This window comes from Elephantulus edwardii, unplaced genomic scaffold, assembly GCF_000299155.1.
Source record: "Elephantulus edwardii isolate Elephantulus edwardi_28Jun2011 unplaced genomic scaffold, EleEdw1.0 scaffold00003, whole genome shotgun sequence".
Taxonomy (NCBI): Eukaryota; Metazoa; Chordata; class Mammalia; order Macroscelidea; family Macroscelididae; genus Elephantulus; species Elephantulus edwardii.
In genome coordinates, this window is record NW_006399753.1 from 36331887 (window position 1) to 36350754 (window position 18868).

General features: G+C 40.6%; 1 protein-coding gene across 5 annotated transcripts in view; it reads right to left on the bottom strand.

The window, feature by feature from the left end:
• Positions 1-18868, bottom strand: part of INPP4A (inositol polyphosphate-4-phosphatase, type I, 107kDa) — a 65019-nt gene that overhangs the window by 41214 nt on the left and 4937 nt on the right. For all 5 annotated transcript variants that reach the window (XM_006879377.1, XM_006879375.1, XM_006879374.1 and 2 more), the window contains exons 3-9: positions 11775-11893; positions 9932-10048; positions 9571-9650; positions 7855-7966; positions 6935-7025; positions 5937-6084; positions 2612-2742 (exon numbers count right to left, since the gene is read on the bottom strand). In XM_006879377.1, coding sequence (XP_006879439.1) covers positions 2612-2742; positions 5937-6084; positions 6935-7025; positions 7855-7966; positions 9571-9650; positions 9932-10048; positions 11775-11893 — 798 coding nt within the window. The remainder of the gene's footprint in view (positions 1-2611; positions 2743-5936; positions 6085-6934; positions 7026-7854; positions 7967-9570; positions 9651-9931; positions 10049-11774; positions 11894-18868) is intronic.

Genomic DNA, 18868 nt, shown 5'->3' on the forward strand with positions numbered 1-18868 from the left:
TGCTGCTGAGCTGGCTCTCATTCATGACACTACAGAATAAAACCCAGCCAGAACCTGTGCCATCCTCAATCTGTGCTTAGGTCGCCGGTGCTGTCACTGTGTCAGTCCATCTACTTCAGAGCCTTCCTCTTCTTCACTGACCTTTTACTTTTCCAAACATAATGTCTTTTGCCAGGGACTGGCCTCTTCTGATAACATACCCAAAGTATGTGAGGCCAAGTCTCACCATCTTTGCTTCTAAGGAGTACTCTTAAGTGCTTAAGAAACATTATTAGTAGAACTGGCATCACTATGTTAACAGTGCCTTTCTTGCCCATGACTCAGCCATCTCTGCTGAGAGATCTGACACAAAGATCTGGTGGTGTGCGGCATGATGTCAGCAGTACTATAAAAAGCAAGTGGGTCCATGCCAGAAACTGGCTGTTCCAACTCGAGATTTACCATTATCCAAGATCTACACAATTGGTTTAACTGGAGCAACTCATCTCATTTCTGAAAAGCAATGAAAAGAATCTGCAAATGACCCCAAATCTAAGTTGAGATGACTAAACTCTATAAAAGCATGCATTCTAGCCCTTAAGAATACAAATTTAAATGTGCTCCCTTGTTCATGCTTGGTTATTTTACAGGCACACACAGGAATGCCCATCTCTTCACAATGTTATGCACAGTCAGTTATGATCTATACAATCGAAAGATTTTGTTCAGTACATGGACTGCCAAAAGAACAGATATATCTTGGAGAAGTGCAGTTGGAGGGCTCCTTGGAGGTAAAGGTGACAAAGCTTTGTCTCACTTTGGACATGTTGCTAGGAGAGGCTATTCCTTGGAGAGGGACATCATGCTTGGAAAGGTGGAAGGCTGGTAAAAGAAAGGAAGACTGCCAACCAGATGGAATGACACAGTGACTGCTGTAATGGACCTGAGTATGGCAGAAATAACGAGGATGGCCCAGGACAAGACAGGGTTCAGATTTGTTGTTCATAGGGTCACAGTGAGGTGTACTCAACTCCACAGAATGTAACAACAACAACATGCTCATGTTGACTTCACATAGACTAAGGAAGAATAAGAGGATATCAAGAGGTTTAAAATCAGAACGGTATGCATTAGGTCTGTATCCTTTCACCATTCTTATTCAATATGTATAATAAGCAAATAATCTGAGAAACTGGTTCATGTAAAGAAAAATATGGCATTAATGCACATTAACTATCTGCAAGATGCATATAACACAACTCTTCCTACTGAAAGCAAAAAGGACTTAATAATGATGTTCAAAGACTTCAGCCTTCATTATGGATTTATACCACAACATAAAGAAAACAAAAATCTTGACCAATAATAACATTAAAAGTGGAGAAAAGTTTGCATTTGTCAATAATTTCATATTAACTGGATACATAATCAACACCCATGGAAGATACAGGAAATTAAATGCCATATTACAGTGGACAAACCTGTTGCAAAAGACCTTTACAAAGTGCTAGAGACGATGTCACTTTGAGGACTAAGGCAAGTGTGACCCAAGTCATGGTATCTTCAATTGCCCCATATTCATGCCGAAGTTAGGCAACAAAGAAGACCAAAATACTTGATTCCTTTCAATCGTGGTGTTGGAGAAGAATACGGAATATGCTACAGACTTTCAAAAGAACGAACAAATCTGTCTTGGAAGAAATACAGCCAGAATGCTCTTTTGCAGTGAGGATGATGAGATTTCACTTCACATACTTTGAGCATGTGATCAGGAGGGATTAGTCCCTGGAGAAGAGTATTACGCTTAGTAAAGGAGAAGGTCAGTAAAAAAGGGGAAGAAGACCCTTATGAGATGGACTGACATGGTGGTTACCATAATGGACTCACAGATAGTGGGGCTGGTGCAGGACTGGGCAGTGATTCCATCTACTGTACATGGAGGTCACTAAGAGTCAGAACCAACTCAACACCACCAACAGCAGCAGGTGCAGGAAATGCAGTGATGTTTTATAACAAGTATCACAGTCCTATGTCTATAATCAAAATTCATAACTAATTAAAAGGAGAATATCATGCCTAGAAAAGGGTTCACAAATTAAACTGACAATCAAGAGTTTTAAAAAAAAATCCATCCAGTGAGAAAAAAAAATAAACAGGAAATTAATTTTACCAGCATAGTAAAGGCAGATCAATACTTGTTTGCTTTGCATTTTGCCACCAGTGATGATTCTCTAGAGTCTGACACCACAGGAGTCTGTGAGAAATACGTTTGTATGTTCAATACAAGCACCATGAAGGGTTTAAAATGAGAACTTCAGAAAGCTACTCTACTTCAACAATAAAAGCCTGGTCAACAGTGCACTGCTGGTGGACTGAGATGAATGAGTAACATGAGTCGACATACTGTAGGTTGGCTCTGCTCATTTTCATTCTATAGTGTTTGATAGATGATACCAAAGAAAGGAATTGTGAGTCCAGTTCTCACAGATGTGTCTTTTTAATTATAATCTAAAAGTTCATACCTTGAAAATATAACACCAGTGAGGGTATTTCAGGAGCCTTAGATTGCAGATTTCCAGATAGGAAAGCAGAGAGCATGCAAACCCTGCTGACGAGGAGCCCCAGCACCCACCTTTGTACTGATGGAGGTCTGTCAGGTTCTCCTGGTAGGTGAGGATGATGGTCTGATACTGAGTGACAATTTGGCGCCGGAGGCTCTCCCAGCAAGGGGACAGTTCCCCCAACTCTTCCAGTTCACATACTCTAAAGGCAAACACATACACACATCAGGTGTGGGACTGGAATACCTCCTTAGAGAAGTATATGAGTCCTTACCAGGAGGACATGTCTATGGAGGCAACACTGAGGCCAGGAAAGGCCCAGACTGCACTGCAAACCTAAAGGGTGGTCAGAAGGGCAGAAGGCCTCACAGCTCTAGGAAGAAAGGCTAGAAGTGCAGCTGACCATGTGGAGAAGAGTATGAAGCAGAAGCGATCACATGGAGAAGAGTGTGGGTTCAATGCTTTTAACAGACACTTGGTCAAATGTGCAAGGGCCACCAGGTGGGTGAGGCGAGGAGGAGGGAATAGGAGTGCTGCCCTGGCACCCTGGCTACCTAACACGTCACCAGCAGAGACCACATATGTACAGGTCTGCACTGAACCTGGGCAGAATGCTGTGGCTTCTCAAAGAACACAATGACAGGAGGCTTGTTAGGAACCATCAGAGGCCATCTCTGTCCTGCCTCCAGGTCTCCCCACAGAGGTTGTCATGAGGGGCTCAGGATCTGAACGAGACTTGAGGCTTTCTGTCTCACTTCTCTCAAAATACAGATGCAAAATATAAGGCTGTTTATCTTCAACTGAGAACTGGCTTCTCAGCAAACCGAACAGGACTTGTGAACGGCTTTGCCTTGTTTTCTATGTGTATGTTTGCTTGATGGTTATGAGAAAGAAAAAGGAAGAAACAAAGGAGGAGAAAGAGGAACAGAAGGGGGAAGACAATGTTAACTCTAGAAAAAGCTGTGTCAGAAATCAAATGTGAACTCCTTAGCTCAGTGGTAAGTACACAATAATTAAAATAATAAAGATTTAACAACAACAAATTAAGCATAACTATATTACGAAAATTAGAAATGGGAAAGTGTAAAAAGACCCTTAACACAGGAAATTGGTACCCAATTCTTGAAACTAACCAGTTAAGAAAGTGGTTTATATACACGACAAACATTTAAATAGTTAAAAGTGCTTGTTTCTGGGAAGTGTACCAAAAAGTAGACACCTTAAGACTTGCTTTTTTCATATTTGATGTTTGACTTTTTATACTATGCACCAGTTTTTCTTGAGGAAAACAAAGGAACTCTGCTCTATTTTGTGCCAGCACCTACCCCATTATACCAGTCACCGAGTCAATCCATCTTATCTAGGGTCTTCCTCTCTTGCACTATCCCTTCAATCTCCCAAGCATGATGTCCCTCTCCAAGGACTGGTCACTCCTTGCAACATGTTCAAAGTATGTCAGATGAGGCTTCAGAATCCTTGCCTCCAAAAAGCAGCCTGGTTTCACCCTTTCCAGGATGAACCTGTTTGTTCTTCTAGCAGTCCATGGTATATTCAAAACTCTTTTCCAGCTCCACAGCTCAAAAGCATCAATTCTCCTTCTATCATCCCTATCTTTGTCCAGCTTTCTGATGCATGTAAGTAACTGAAAAGACCTTGGCCTGGATCAGGCACACCTTAGTCTCCAGACTGACATCACTGCTCTTCAATTTCAGGTCCCTGCCATTAGATTTTTTCCAATGCAATTCGTCTTTTGATTTCCTGACTGCTGGTTGGGATCAGCTCAACAAGTTCAATAGCTGTATAATTGCTTCTACAGCACATGAGCCCTGCCTGTAGGGGAGCTGATAGCGGTTATTATCAGGAATATCTTTGCCCCTGAATTCCCTTCAACCTCTTCTTTCTCTCTTTCCATTTCCTCATTCCACTGACACACCCAGAGCTCTTATGTGTACTTACTCAAAACTCAAACTCACTGTTGTTGAATTGAGTTTTGACTCACTGAGCTTCTCCATTGGATTTCTGAGGTTGTACATCACAAAGGAGGAGACTACCCTGCCCCTCTTCCTCCTGCTAGTGGATTAGAACCACCAGAGACTTGGTTTAGCAGGGCAGCATGCTGGGAGTTACACCATCGGATCTCCTCATTTATGCACCAGTCTTCATCAACAAAGAAGCCTCCTCCACTGTGCATGTGTACACGACGCATAGTTGGTGCTTAAAACCAACCAACTAACCAAATCCACATGTTTGAAAGGAAAACTCACTTGCTGAACAAATGAGTTCTTTAATGTGAGAGTCTCTATCAAAGAATGGAGAAATAGGCCTTAACAAATGAGAACATGAAAACTGAAGATAATGAAAACATAAACTGTGCTTTTCCAGGAATCCCTGGGCGGTGAAAAGAGTTAATGCTCTTGGCTGTTAACTCCAAGGTTTGATTTGCTCAGAGATAACTTGGAAGAAAGGTCTGGAAATCTATTAAAAAAAATTTAGTACTGAAAAACCCAATGGACACAGTTCCACATACATGAAGTTACCGTGAATCAGAATGACACTCCAAAGCAACTTAGAAGCAGCATAAATATATAGAGATATGGACAGAGCAGAAAGGAAACAAAATGTTTAGAAATTTAAATAACTTTATAAAGCATTTGGAGAGAGAGAAAAAAATGTAGAAAATATTAACAAATGGTAAATTTAGGTAACAGGTATATATGAATATTCACCGTACTACTTTTGCATTTTTTTTCCCTTCAAAATTCCAAATTTGAAAATTTTTTTTTTCAAGATAAATTAACAGCGGTATTAAAATAGTAGGGTACTGGTTGTATCTTTTTTATTATATGATATGATATTAGTAAAATTTTTTTATGACAAGGAGTACAAATGACAACCTGAGTTAAGCTGGGGACAATGTGGAGAGGACCTACCTCTTAGGTCATCTTCCTGCTTCAGAACCTACCGAAAACCCACCTTAAGCTAGGAGTGGGGGAAGTGTTTCCATCCTCACATGACAAGAGCGCTCCGTGCCCTGACAAGTCAGAATCAGGAATCTGGAGATGCCCTCACTGTGGTTCCAAAAGAGACCCTCACCTAGGAATCACGGGCCTGGGCAGTGGTAGTCAAAGAATTGGAACTTATTGCTAATTTCCTCAAGACTAAGCAAAAGGAGAAAAACAGTGAGAAGGGAAGAACAGCTTTGAACCCACATCTGGCAGAACTTCCTGTGAAATCTTCACACAGAAACGCTGTGACGAAGATGAGAAATTGGAGGCTCTGGCAAGCAGCAGTGCAGGGTTTGCAGTGGAGGCCGAGCGAATGCCATGTTCTGCCTACCACATCCTGGAGCTTTCTGGAAAAGAAGAGGCAGAGCATGGGGGCATGAGGGGGCCTCACCTGGCTGCATCTTCCTCGAGCAGGAGCTTCACGAACTGCCGGGGCACGTGCAGGGAGAGCACGCTCTCCGCCATCTGCTCCAAGATCCGAAGGTGGTTACCATCGGTAGTCGGGAACCGGTACATGCGGCAGATGGCGCCGCCGAACACTGAGGTGGGGTGGCAGAGGGACAGAGGCAGAGTGTGAACTGGTGCCAGATCTGCCCTGTGGGCCCCCTCCCTTACCCTCAAGTGAGGCTGCCACCCTCAAGTCTACTGTTCCTCTCACAGAAATTAAAATATTCAAACCCCAAACTCAACAACAGACTATCCTGAAAATGTCCTCCCTGGAACATGTAATCTTCTCGACCCAAAATAATTAGCGCGTAAGTGTGAAGGGCTGAGGAGTGAGGGGCTCCAGGGCCATAATGGTTTCATTTTCAGCTGCTAACTGAGAGGCTGGTGGTTTGAACCACAGAGAAGATGGGCAATCAGCTCCCAGCTCCCGTAAAGACTGCTGTGCTGTTGATGTCATCGAGTCAGAACGGACTCAGAGCTGATCATGCAGCCACTGGATGGACTATCCAGTTTTCAGAGGCTATAAATCACATGGGAGGACACTGCCCATCATTCTCCTATAGAGAAGCTGTTAGATTTGAACCATGTGCCTTTGGATTAGCAGCACAGCACCTTAGTAGACCACCGAGCTCCCTCCTGTAAAGATTATAGCCTAGGAATCCCTGTGAGGCAGGTCTACTCTGTCATGGAGGGTTGAGAAGGGATGGGGGCTCCTCTTTGAATAGAAACTTGACTTGACAGCACCTAACAACAAGACCAATGCAGGAACAGGCAAAGAAAGTGAAATGAAGAAGGAAGAGCTTCTTTTCTCAGACCATTACTAATGCTATAAATAGCTGGGAAAAATAATGGTACATTGATAAAACAGCAGAGATGGAAAAAGTGAGCGCACAGCTGTGAGTCTGAGGAGTGGCAAGAATACTGGCCGAGGACGCAGCTTACCCGATTTTAATAAGGTGTCTTTTCGCAATGAAGCATATTTGGATCGGAGTCCCAGTGACTCGGTCAAGCTTTCATCAACAGGTAAAACCATCTGATGGCAAGTACAGAAAAACACAAGAATCCTGTGAGACTCCAGAATGCTCTGTAGAAATGGTGACCTCTACACATTATGAAAGGCTCTTAAAAGAAAACCCACCATTAAACTCGACCATAATCAACTGCCCAAAAGCCACAAGGCACATTTATTTACCTTCTGGTGGACGGAAAGTATTCCAGGCAAACAGTTTTCTACACATGTACTTCCTTTGCCTAAGTAACTTTACCTTGGGCTTCAGTGTTTAGATGTATTAAATATAAAGGAGAGACTAATGATGAATACTTTCAGGACCAGCAGGCTTGGCTTCTTCGGGCTGAATGAGATTATCTGGATATCTGATAACAATGACTAGTTACCAGGTCTGAGGGTTCTGAAATTTGCATTTTCATTTGAGAGCCTGAGGATATACGTACGAGACTGTGAGAGAGGGGGCTGGCAAGTGTATGCTGTGGGAAGTATGCATGAGAAGGTGGGTGTGGGTGGACTGCGTTGTGCATTAAACCATTGTGGGCCATGTGCAGGGTGTGAGTATGTCAGGAGGAGGAAGATAGTAACAAAAATGCTTTCATGTCCCATGAACTGTTACTTGAGATGCCTCTTTTCCTGATGGCAATGCCTCTCATCCATTTGCTCTCCTTCGTTGGGATTAAGGAGCCAGGAGTAGAGGTTGGCATCAAGGCACAAACCCTTGAAGGCCACACAGGCCTCTCCGGTGGGAGCTCCACCCTATTTACTCTGAGATGGGCCTATAGATGACTAGAGTATCCTGGGGCCTGCTCGTGGCAGTCTACTGAGCCAGAAAGAGGAGTGGCAGGGTGCTCACCCTCCCATTGACAGTGTCCACAGACCGGGTCACAGGGGGCCGCTGGTCTGACTTCTCCTCCATCTGCCAACCTATCACGGTGATGTTGCCCACACGGTCACTCTCTGCAGACCTGCAACGAGCAATGCACTCTCATGAGTGGCTTGGCAATTAGCTTCATTTTCTGCTTAAATGAGGTTTAGACATCCTGAGCCGCTGAAGGGTGCTGGGACACCCACCTACTCATCCAGACAGTAAATCAAGGGTCACTGATTTCCAAGAGAGGCAGACAGGACACCAGCAGAGCACAGCTGTGTCTGGAAAGGAACAAAACACTACAGGGCTGGATAAGGAACACCTCAGTCTACATGGTGAAGTCAGAGACAGAGGAGGCAGAGCCTGCTTCCAAGCTGCCTGTGAATTCCTGGGTTCTTCCAGCTCCCAAAGAATGTTGGAGAAGCATCTCAGAATTATGGCTGGACCATATCCATTCCAGCATCATTTCTGCTCCTTTCAATTATACACTCACTCATACTTTGACTAATGTCACCTAGGGTTCTGGCCTGGATGCCAAGTAAACCAAGAACATTCATGTTTTCTCACAAAGTTTTGATTGCAAAGAAACTTAAAGACCTACTCATGCTGGATAGAGGTTACAGACCCCCAGTTGATTCCGCAGTATTCTTAACTGGGGATCTTGATAAAATGTCAATTCTGAGACAGTCTATCTGGGGTAGAAATGTAAATTCTCATCAAACAGTTTAAATGAAATGAACCATTTGAAAATCTGGTTCTCATTAAGAGAAAAAGTCCTTTCCATATTATGATCTACTTAACAGTCACATATAGCTTATTTTAAAAAATCATTTCTCATTTTAACACTATTATAACTGAAATAGCTTTAGCATATGACATACCTAAATATTTTTCTTAAACTTTCCTTCCATCCCATTCTTCGTTTTACCCAGCACTCACCCTTTCTGATAAATGAAGATACACACACACACACACACACACACACACACACACACACACACACAGAGTTGTAGTGTTCTCGTCCTGCCCATGATCTGACAGACAGTGCCTACACTATCACCACTGTAGCTTCAAAATAACTCAGTATCTGGTAGGGAATTAATCTTGTTTATCAGTATTTTCTTTACTAGACTATTTTTCACACCTAATAGAGAGTTCCAGTTTCTACATTATCTTGAAAAAAAGACCACCAGTTGGGATTTTTAAGAGAACTGTCCTTACGATGAATCTGGGAAGGGTTGACATCTTGACATTTTTCTTCTTCCTACTCTGGGACACAGTGAAGGCTCTTGTTTTCATTCATAAATTCCTTCAGTAGGTGTTTACTAAGAACTTATTATATGCCAGGCACTGTTTTAAGTGCCAGAGACATAACAATGAAGATGGAAAACAGACAAAACCCCTGCTCTGTGATATCATTGTACTGGGGAAGAAACAGGGAAGAAAACAAAAGCCTTTATTACTGTACTATATGTCTGAGATTTTCCTTTAGGTAAGTGTACAGTTGGGGAGGTTTCTTCCTTCTGAGTGTCATGCTCTTCCATTCCCGGTCAGGTCTTCTGATGGGCTAAATGGTTTACCTTGTCCCGACAGGCATCACCTTCTCTCTTAAGGCCTCTGTTATGAAATGGGACTTTTCTCGTCTATTCTATAACCTTAGCACTTCAGGTACTTTTCAAAGAAATAGAATGAAATACCAACCTTAGTGTTAAATGCAACCTATGATGCTTGTCCTGGAGTAGGTCTTTGACAACGAAGGTTCCAGAGCCTAGTAAATACATCTAGGGAAGGGAGAACAGAGAAGGATAAGATTAGCATCTTTACTTTGCCTCTGATCCAGTTACCTTGCCCCAGGCTCGAGCTGGCTCCCATAATACATCTAACCCTCATCTTACGAGACCAAAGAAGATGCTCAAAAAGAAATTCCCAAGACAAATAATTTAGACATTAGCTAAAATATAAGTATTGAGGTCAATCTTGTCTTCATTTCTCACTAAAATGATGACCTAGCTTTAAAAAAAGAAGGAAGAAAATGCCAGGAACTAGTAACATGCTACTTAACTGTTCCCTGAGATCTATCTTTGACATCATATACAGATAGTTTGATTTGTGTCATCTGATTGATAAGAGAGTCTTGAAAAAAGGCAATGCTGCTTAGAAATATAGGATTGTTGGTTCCCTAAAATAGAAAAGAAATGCAGATATTATTAGAAAAACATCAAAATGCACAGCTGAGTATTTAATTGCTTTTTTAATAGAAAATTTTTACAAAATTCGTACACATAGTTTTTCACACCAGATCTTTCCCATTTCCTTAATGCACCCCTCCCTCTACCCATCAAACTGTGCGACCCCATCATTACCCCCTACCTATCCTCACCCCTTAGCTTCCATCCTTCCCCCCTTGTATCCTCATACATATTTTATTAGTTATCTTAAATGCTTTTAAAGTACATAGAAATTTTCAGAATGATAAATTAGTATTCCTATCAGCTAGGATGAACAAAAATAATAATGGTATGTAATCTGGCACTTTTAGTCTGCAGATGTCAGGACTCAGATAAAATAAACAGGCCCACTACAGAAAGCTGCTTCCCTCTTAACAGGGGAGACATTTTTAAACGGAAAAAGGTGAGTTTTAAGTCTAATTTGTATTTTTAATGTTACATTCACCACCAAAAAAGCTTAGTGTGTATCTTTTTTTGAGGACCAGTTTCTTATGTGTGCTGTGCTATATAGTATCTGCATATATAGGAATGTCATTCTTTCCACACAAGCAGCCGTTTTCATTATTTCTACCTCTCAGCCTGACATATCCTCCTAGAGCCAGACATAATGTCCTTCAGGACTTTACTCTTCAATGAATGATCCCCAGACTGGCAACAAAGACTCATCTGGGAGCTTCCTCGAAGAGCCGATCTCTAGGCTCCAGTCCGGGCCTCCTGGACCAGGACTTCATTAAGCACTACCTAGGGGACCTCCCTGATACTATGAACTGGATGTGACAACATCCTCCTCAGGTCTCATGGATCTCTCCTCCTCTTTCCAACATTTCCCACACCCAGTGGCTGTAAGTGTAGTCATATTCATTTATGTCTCCTCCTCCACATGAAGTGGACAAGGATTGTGCTTGGGAAAAAAAACCTCTGTATCATCCGTAGAGCTCAGAACTATGCTCTATGTGTAAGTAACACTCAACTAATGCTTAGGAGGTAGAATAGATTAATTCAACACAGAAATGAATTTCCAACAGACTGAAAAGCTGCCTATTATCTAACATGAGGAAGGAGAAGAAATGAAGTTTATGTGTTAGAGATTGCCAGGAAGAGGACTGTCCAACATAGATGATCTCCGCCCCCTCCACACACACACACAATCTCTGCAGAACTGCACACTAGCAACTCCCACACTTGGTCTGCTAACTTCTGCACTACTTCAACTGTCTAAAAGGATTTTGTAAATTCCCTCAGTGAGTATATATAATTTAATGTGAAAAAAAAGCTAAGATACAGAACTTAGCTCAAAAGGTAATAAAAATAAAAACACATTTTAAAAACCAAGAGTATGTTCTGGTAAGAAGGTTGGCTAATGGTGAATCCTTCCCCAAGATTTGATTCATAAGCACAGTTCTCCAAAAATGGTAACCAATGGGAATAAGATCTTCTGTCTCAAAAGCAATGAGTTTTACAGGATCAATTCTCAAAAATAACCTGCAAATGGCTAATCAATAATTGTGAAAGATACGGCCAATATAAATGTCATCTAGATGAGTAATTGTAGTGAACAGGATCGATGTCCTGAAAACCTAGAGACCAGTAACCATTCACAAAAGTGAAAATACAGTGATAGGTAATCAGGCAGCCCCCCCATCAGGACACCACACTGAGGGACCCAGCAGCACCCACCTCAATGATCTCCGTCTGTGCGTGTTTCGTCCAGAATGCCTGAGGAGGGGTGGTTACACTCACTGCTACAAAACTATTTGGTTTTCGATCAAGTGATGGAGTATGCAACTCACTGCAAGCTGCAAAATCAAGGCAGGGTGGAGCAGGACCCAGGCTCAAGTTAGTGTCTATGGCAAATACACACTAATAAAGTAGAAAAAGTAAAGGGAATGAGACAATTACATTATCAGTTGTCATGCAGTTGTTAGGTGCCATTGAGGTGACTATGAGACATAGCAAACCCATCTATGAACATATCTGAATCTTGCTCTATCCTGCATCACCTTTATGATATTAAAACCCAGTGTTACACTGTGTTAATCCGTCTTGCTGAGAGTGTTTCTGTCTCTCTCTGACCATTGTTATTGCTCTCACGTACCATAAAGTCAGAACTGACTAATAGCTGACCCTCTTGTGAATTTTCAGAAGCAGGAAATCACCAGGGAGGAGAATGTCCATCTTTCTCCTGCAGAGTAGCTGGTAGATTTGAGTCACATTCTTTTGGGTTGGCAATGCAAGTCATTACCATTAAGCTACCAGAGCTCCCTTCTCTGGTCATAGGGAGGTGATTTGTAAACATTTCTAACAACTTCTTTTCCCTCTTCCATCTACCTCTCCTGCCTGCCCTGAAAACAATACCCTTAGTACCACTAGATGCCTAGCTGAATGGGTTTCTAAGTTGATGGTATGAGGCACAAAGCCAATAATCCCATATGGGGGCTGAATGCCTTAAGCTGGCCTTAATAAATGAGCCATTAACTAAATGAATTAAAAGCTAAGACACAGATGAGAAAGCCTATTTATGGTCTGTCATAAATTGACAATCAACAAAAAACTTAGATTACTCCTCACATCTGTATGTGGACATATGTTAGTTGTTGTTGATTGCCTTTGTGTTGAGCACAACTCATGGTAACCCTAAGAACAAAAGGCCCGAAGTCTTTCTATAACTATTGACATTTATCAAAGTTCATAGTTTCTGGAGCCCTGTTGTTTAAGAAGTGGATGCCACTCCAATTAAAATTTTATGACCATATAAATAACGTTTTCATTTAAAAATAACGAGACTGCTCATTACTTCTCCTTATGTAGAATGCAAAGTTACTAAAAAAATGCCACTCTTCAGAAATAAAGTTACCTAGCTGAACTGTTTCAAAGATAAAATTTGTATTTTAGGAGTGCAAGGCACAGAAAGTAACACAGTGTGGGGAAGGGAATCCTATTTCATTGGATCTAAGATGCTACCCTTTGTGAGATACATTATGAAATTTAAAAATTTAGTAATTAAGTTATAACATGATATCGATTATAAACATTTCCTGATTTCAGCTGGTAAAAAGGGAGTAACTGTGCATCTTGGAATGGATGAAACACATGGCAAATCTAAATTCAGAAGTATTAACATTCAGTTCCCACCTCTTAAATTATGGCTCGAGAATGTTAAACTTGACCAACTCTAACTTGAAATTACTTCCTCAGGTCCTCAACAGACTGGCAAATACAGAGGAAAAGCTTGAGGGAGAAGAAGAATGGTATAGAAGGAAGATACTAATAATGAAGAAAGAAATACATAGTGGAGGAACATGAAAATAAGGAGATTAAAAATAATAAAGAAAGAGGCATAAATCTGGTAGGGTATGAGAAAGCAATGCTTCCATCTGTTTTTAGGATATTTAGCCAAGACAACTGGATCATCACATTTGTTTTGAGTTAAGTTACCACTGACTATCACTATTCTCTCAAAGGCGCTCCAGTGATCTAATTGTTGCACACACTACCTACTTAGTGCCATCAAGTCAGTTCCAGCTCATAACGACCCTCCACTGGGTTTCCAAGACTATAAAACTTTATAGGAGGAGCCTAAGCAACAGCTGGTGGATTTGAGTCTCTTAGGCACCCAAGTAGAGGGCAGATGACCAAAGGCTGGCAGACTCATACCACTTCAGAACCTGAATGCATACAAGTTCCACTGTCACTGTGACTGGATACTGTCAATCAGAACCTCACTCAAGTTCTGATTCCCAGCTTGAGTAGGAGAGCTTCCACAAAATCTTCTCTGACTAGTCCAGTCTGTCTCCCTCTGTTTATCACTCACATAGTTTACTTTCTTTTGGGATTATTAATAGCTGATAAGTATACCTTGTTTCTCCAACCATGTCATATGTTATTCCAGCAAAATAACTGCTGAGTAAACACTGTTGTCACCACTTGTCTGTTAATTTGCTGTACTGTGGTGGCTTGCATGTTCCTGTGGTATTGGAATTCATGTTACTGGTATTTCAGGATCACCCACATTAGATGGTTTCAGCAGAGCTTCCAGACTAAGAAAGACTAAGAGGCAACACTGGCCGTTCACTTCTGAAACAGCAGGTCCTCGAAATCACTAAGGATAAGGGAAGAACACTGCTGGATAGAATGCCAGAAAATGATACGCTCAGGATGGAAGGCACTCAAAATGAGTGTAGGGAAGAGCTGCCTTCTCAGAGCACAGTCCACCGTAATGACACAAATGGAGCAGGCTTTCATCCAATGAGGGACCTTCACTTATTGATGTGGCAAGGCTTAAAATGAGAAACAGCTGCAAATATCCAACAATAATTGTACAAAGCATGAAGCTAGGAAAGCTGGAGGTGGTAAAAAATGAAATGGAAAGCTTAAAGATCGGCATTCTAGGCTATCTCAGAGCTGGTACTGTCCATTTTGAATGAGACAATCAGATGATCTACGATGCCAGAAATGACAAAATAGAAGAGGAATAGTTTGGCAGTGATGATCAAAAAACACATTTCAAGATCTCTCCTGAAGTATAATGCTGTGGGCGATAGACTAATATCCAAACATACAAAAGTAAGTCCTGTAATATAACTATTACTCAAATATATGCACCAATCAGTAATGTCAAAGCTGAAGTGTACCTGAGGATTCCAACCAATTTTTACAGTCTGAAATTGATCAAACATATAATTAAGATACATTAATAATTCATGACTAGAATGCAAAAGTTGATAGTTGGAAAAATATGGCCTTGGTGACAGAAAAGAAACTGGAAATCATATGAACTTTCTACAGTGAATGATTAATTCACAGCAAATAACTTTAAAAAAATTATAAATGGTGACTACATACATGGATGGCACCTGATGAACTACACAGGAAGCAGACTAACTACATCTGTGGAAAGAAATGTTGGGGAAGTTCAGAATTAGCAGTCAAAATCAGTATGGGGCTAATAGGAACATACCATCAACTGTTCACATAGAAATTAAAACTGAAGTTGAAGAAAATGAAAACAAGTATCTGAGTTTCAAAATATGACCTTGAGTATATTCCAACAGAAATGGAAAAATCATCTTAAGATGAGATTTTTTTTTGCATTGCATCTTGTTTTAATGAAAGTTTATAGAGAACATGGATTTCCATTCATTCTTTGTTGCACATTTTCCTCCCTGCTCACCTCTCCCCCTAGTTAGCTTTTCTCTTTTAAAAAAAAAATTCTTTCACTGTTGTACAATTCCCCTCCTCCAGTCCACTTTACTATGCAGCTCTTATTCTGGACTGTTGTCATGCAAATAATATCTAATCACATATTCCTTTAAAGAAGTTCTCTCCCTCATCTGTTTCAATGCAGTATACATTATTTATTCCCTCTTTTCTTAGTTTCCCTACAACTCTCATGTCAGTCCTGTTTTATAACAGTGGCGTTATGCAGTATTTGTCCTTTCATGATGGAGGTATTTTACTCAGCATAACGTCCTCCATGGTCACCCATTTTTATAATATTTCATGAGTTCCTTGTTTTTAAGTGCTGCAGAGTATTCCATTGTATGAATATACCACCACTTCTCCATTTGTTTGTTGATGGGCACTTGGGTTGTTTCCATTTCTTTGCTATTGTGAAAAACGCAGCAATAAACATGGGTGTGCACATATCTGCTTGGGTGATAGTTCTGGTCTCTTTATGTTATATTCCCAGTAGCGGAATTGCTGGGTCAAATGGTATTTCCATTTGCAACTTTTTGACAAAGTGCCATACAGCCTTGCAGAGCGGTTGCACCATTTTATACTCCTACCAATGAATAAGGATCCCAGTTTCTCCACAACTTCATCAGCATCTGTTGTTTGCTGCTCTGTTGAATTCTTACTGGGGTGAGATGATATCTCATAGTTGTTCTGATTTGCACCACTCTTACAGCTAGGGATTTTGAACATTTCTTTATGTGTTTGTTCATCATCTGAATGTCTTCTTTGGTGAAGTGTATGTTCATCTCGTGTGCCTATTTTGCGATTGTGTTGTTACCTTTATCTTGTTGTGGTGTTAAGACTAGATTAGAGGCACTGAACACTAATAATCAAAGACCAGACGAGATGTGGAAGGACATCATCCATGAAGAAAGCAAAAGGCTATTACAAAGACGAGGAAGCAAGAAAAGACCTAAATTGATGTAGTAACAGACTGAAACTTGCACTGGAATGGAAAGAAGCCAAAACAAGGGAATGCCAACGTAAGATAGCTGAACAGAAGATTTCAAAACGCAGTTCAAGAAGACAAAGGAAAGCATTATAGCGAAAAGCACAAGGAGCTGGACTTAGAAAACTAAAAGAGAAGAGCACGTTCAGTATTTTTCAAGCTGAAAAAAACTGAAGACCAAATTTAAGTCTTGTGCTGCAAAACTGATGATGGCAAAATCCTGAATGATGCATGGATCATCAAAAGAAGATGGAAGAAATATAAGGGTTACTTTATCAACAAGAATTTGTTGACACTGAACCATTTCAGGAAATAGCAGATGATCAAGAACTATTAATGCTGAAGAGAGAAGTTCAAACTGCACTGAAGCACTAGCAACAACAACAACAACAACAAAAAGGCTTCAGGTATAGACGGAATAACAATTGAGGCGTTTCAGGAAAGAGATGCAACCCTGGATGCACTTACCAGTGTCTGCCAAGATAGTTTCCTGATTAACTGACTGGAAGAGATCCATATTTGTTTCCTTTCCCAAAAAAAGGTAATCGAAGAGGATGTGGAAAATATAAAATAATAACATTAATAAAACATGCAAGTAAAACCTTGATGAAGATTATTTACAAATAGCTGGAACAATAAATTGATAGCTGACAGAGATGAAAACTGGATTCAGAAGTAGCTGTGGCACAAAGGATATCATTGTTGATTTCAGATCAATCTCAGCTGAAAGCAGAGGCTATTAAAACGCTGCATCATGCAAAGGCATTTGACTGTGCGGATCATAACAAATTAAAGCTAACATACAGAAGAGTGGGAATCCCAGAACCATTGATTGTACTCACGGAAAACTTATATATAGACCAAGAAGGACTTGTTCAAATAGAACAAAGGAACAATGTATGGTTTAAAATCAGAAAAGGTATGTATCAGGTTTGTATTCTTTCTCTGTTTATTCAATCTGCATGCTGAATAAATCATCCCAGAAGCTGTACTTTATGAAGAATGTAGCATCAATATTGAAGGAAGACTCTTTAATAAGCTGTGCTAACAAGATGACAGTTTTAGCCTTCAATATGGTATGTATCTCAGTATTGAGAAAAATATTTACTAATAAATGAATATGCAATGTCATGATAGCTGGAGGGAAGATTTACTTTGTTAATGATTTCATTTTATTTGAATCCACAATTAACACAGTGCACTGAGGAAATACACTGTAAAAGAAATCTCCAAAGTTCTACGAGCAAGGATGTCGGTTTAAAGACTAAGGTGCAACTAATTCAGGCCATGGTACTTCCTATGCATCTATAAGTTGGACAACAAACAGGCATGACAGAAGAAGAATCAATGCCTTTGAACGGTGGTATCATAAACACTACTGAATATACCATGAACTGCTAAAAGAACAAACAAATCCATCCTGAAGAAAGTGTAACCGGAGAGTGTTCCTTAGAGACAAGGATGATAAAACTTCATCTCACTTACTTTGAACATATTTTCAGGAGGAACCAACCCTTTGAAAGAGATATCATGCTGGGAAAGAAAGAGAGTCAGCAAAACAGAGGCAGACCCTCAATGAGATGGGCTGATAACAGTGACTACCACAATGGGTTTGAGCAGGACAGAGATTACCAGAATGGTGTAGGCTAAGGCAAGGTTTCTATCTTATGTTCATGGTGTTGCTAAGAGTACTGGTCAACTTGATGGCACCTAGCAACAAACACTATTCAGGTAAACATAAAATATAGTTCAGGTACATAAAATTTGAGGCATCAATATGAGATCTAACAGTTTATCCTAAAGAAAGTAACTGCAAAATGTATGGAACATCTATGTTTATGATGGTAAATTATAGAGAATATCACTGTTCAGCAGCAGGCGATTGCATGGCACAGCCACACAACAGACTGTGTGCAGGCATCCAATACGAGGAAGACCCCACATTTATAAATATATAAATATCAAAAATCTTCTGCTACATGAAAAAAGTGTGTTAAAATACTACAATGACATTTTTTCTAATTTGATCACTTCTTCTCTGTCTTTAGGACTGCTTCCTGTTCCAAGTATAGGTTTCCCTTAAGCACGATCAAGTGTTCTGGGATTTCCATTCTTCTCAGAGTCAGTCACAGTTTGTTATGGGCCACACAGTCAAAGGCCTTTGCATAGTCAATGAAACACAAATAGAGACAGTCCTCTGGTATTCCCTGCTTTCAGCCAAGACCCATCTAATATTAGCTACGATATCCATAGTACCAGGGCCTCTTCTAAACCCATCCTGCACTTCTGATACTTCTCTGTTGATATGCTGTTCCAGGCACTTTTGGATAATTTTCAGCAGAATCTTGTTTGCATGTACTTAAAAGAAACCAAGTTGTGCCAAGAAATCTGGAGAACAACCACTTGGCCAACTGACTGGAACAGATCTATATTTGTTCCTATCCTAAAGAAAGGTGACCCAACAGAATGTGGAAACTACAGAACAATCTCGCTGATTTCACATGCAAGCAAGATTTTACTGAAGATTATCCAAAAACGACTGGAACAGCACATCAACAGAGAACTACCAGAAGTCCAGGCTGGGTTT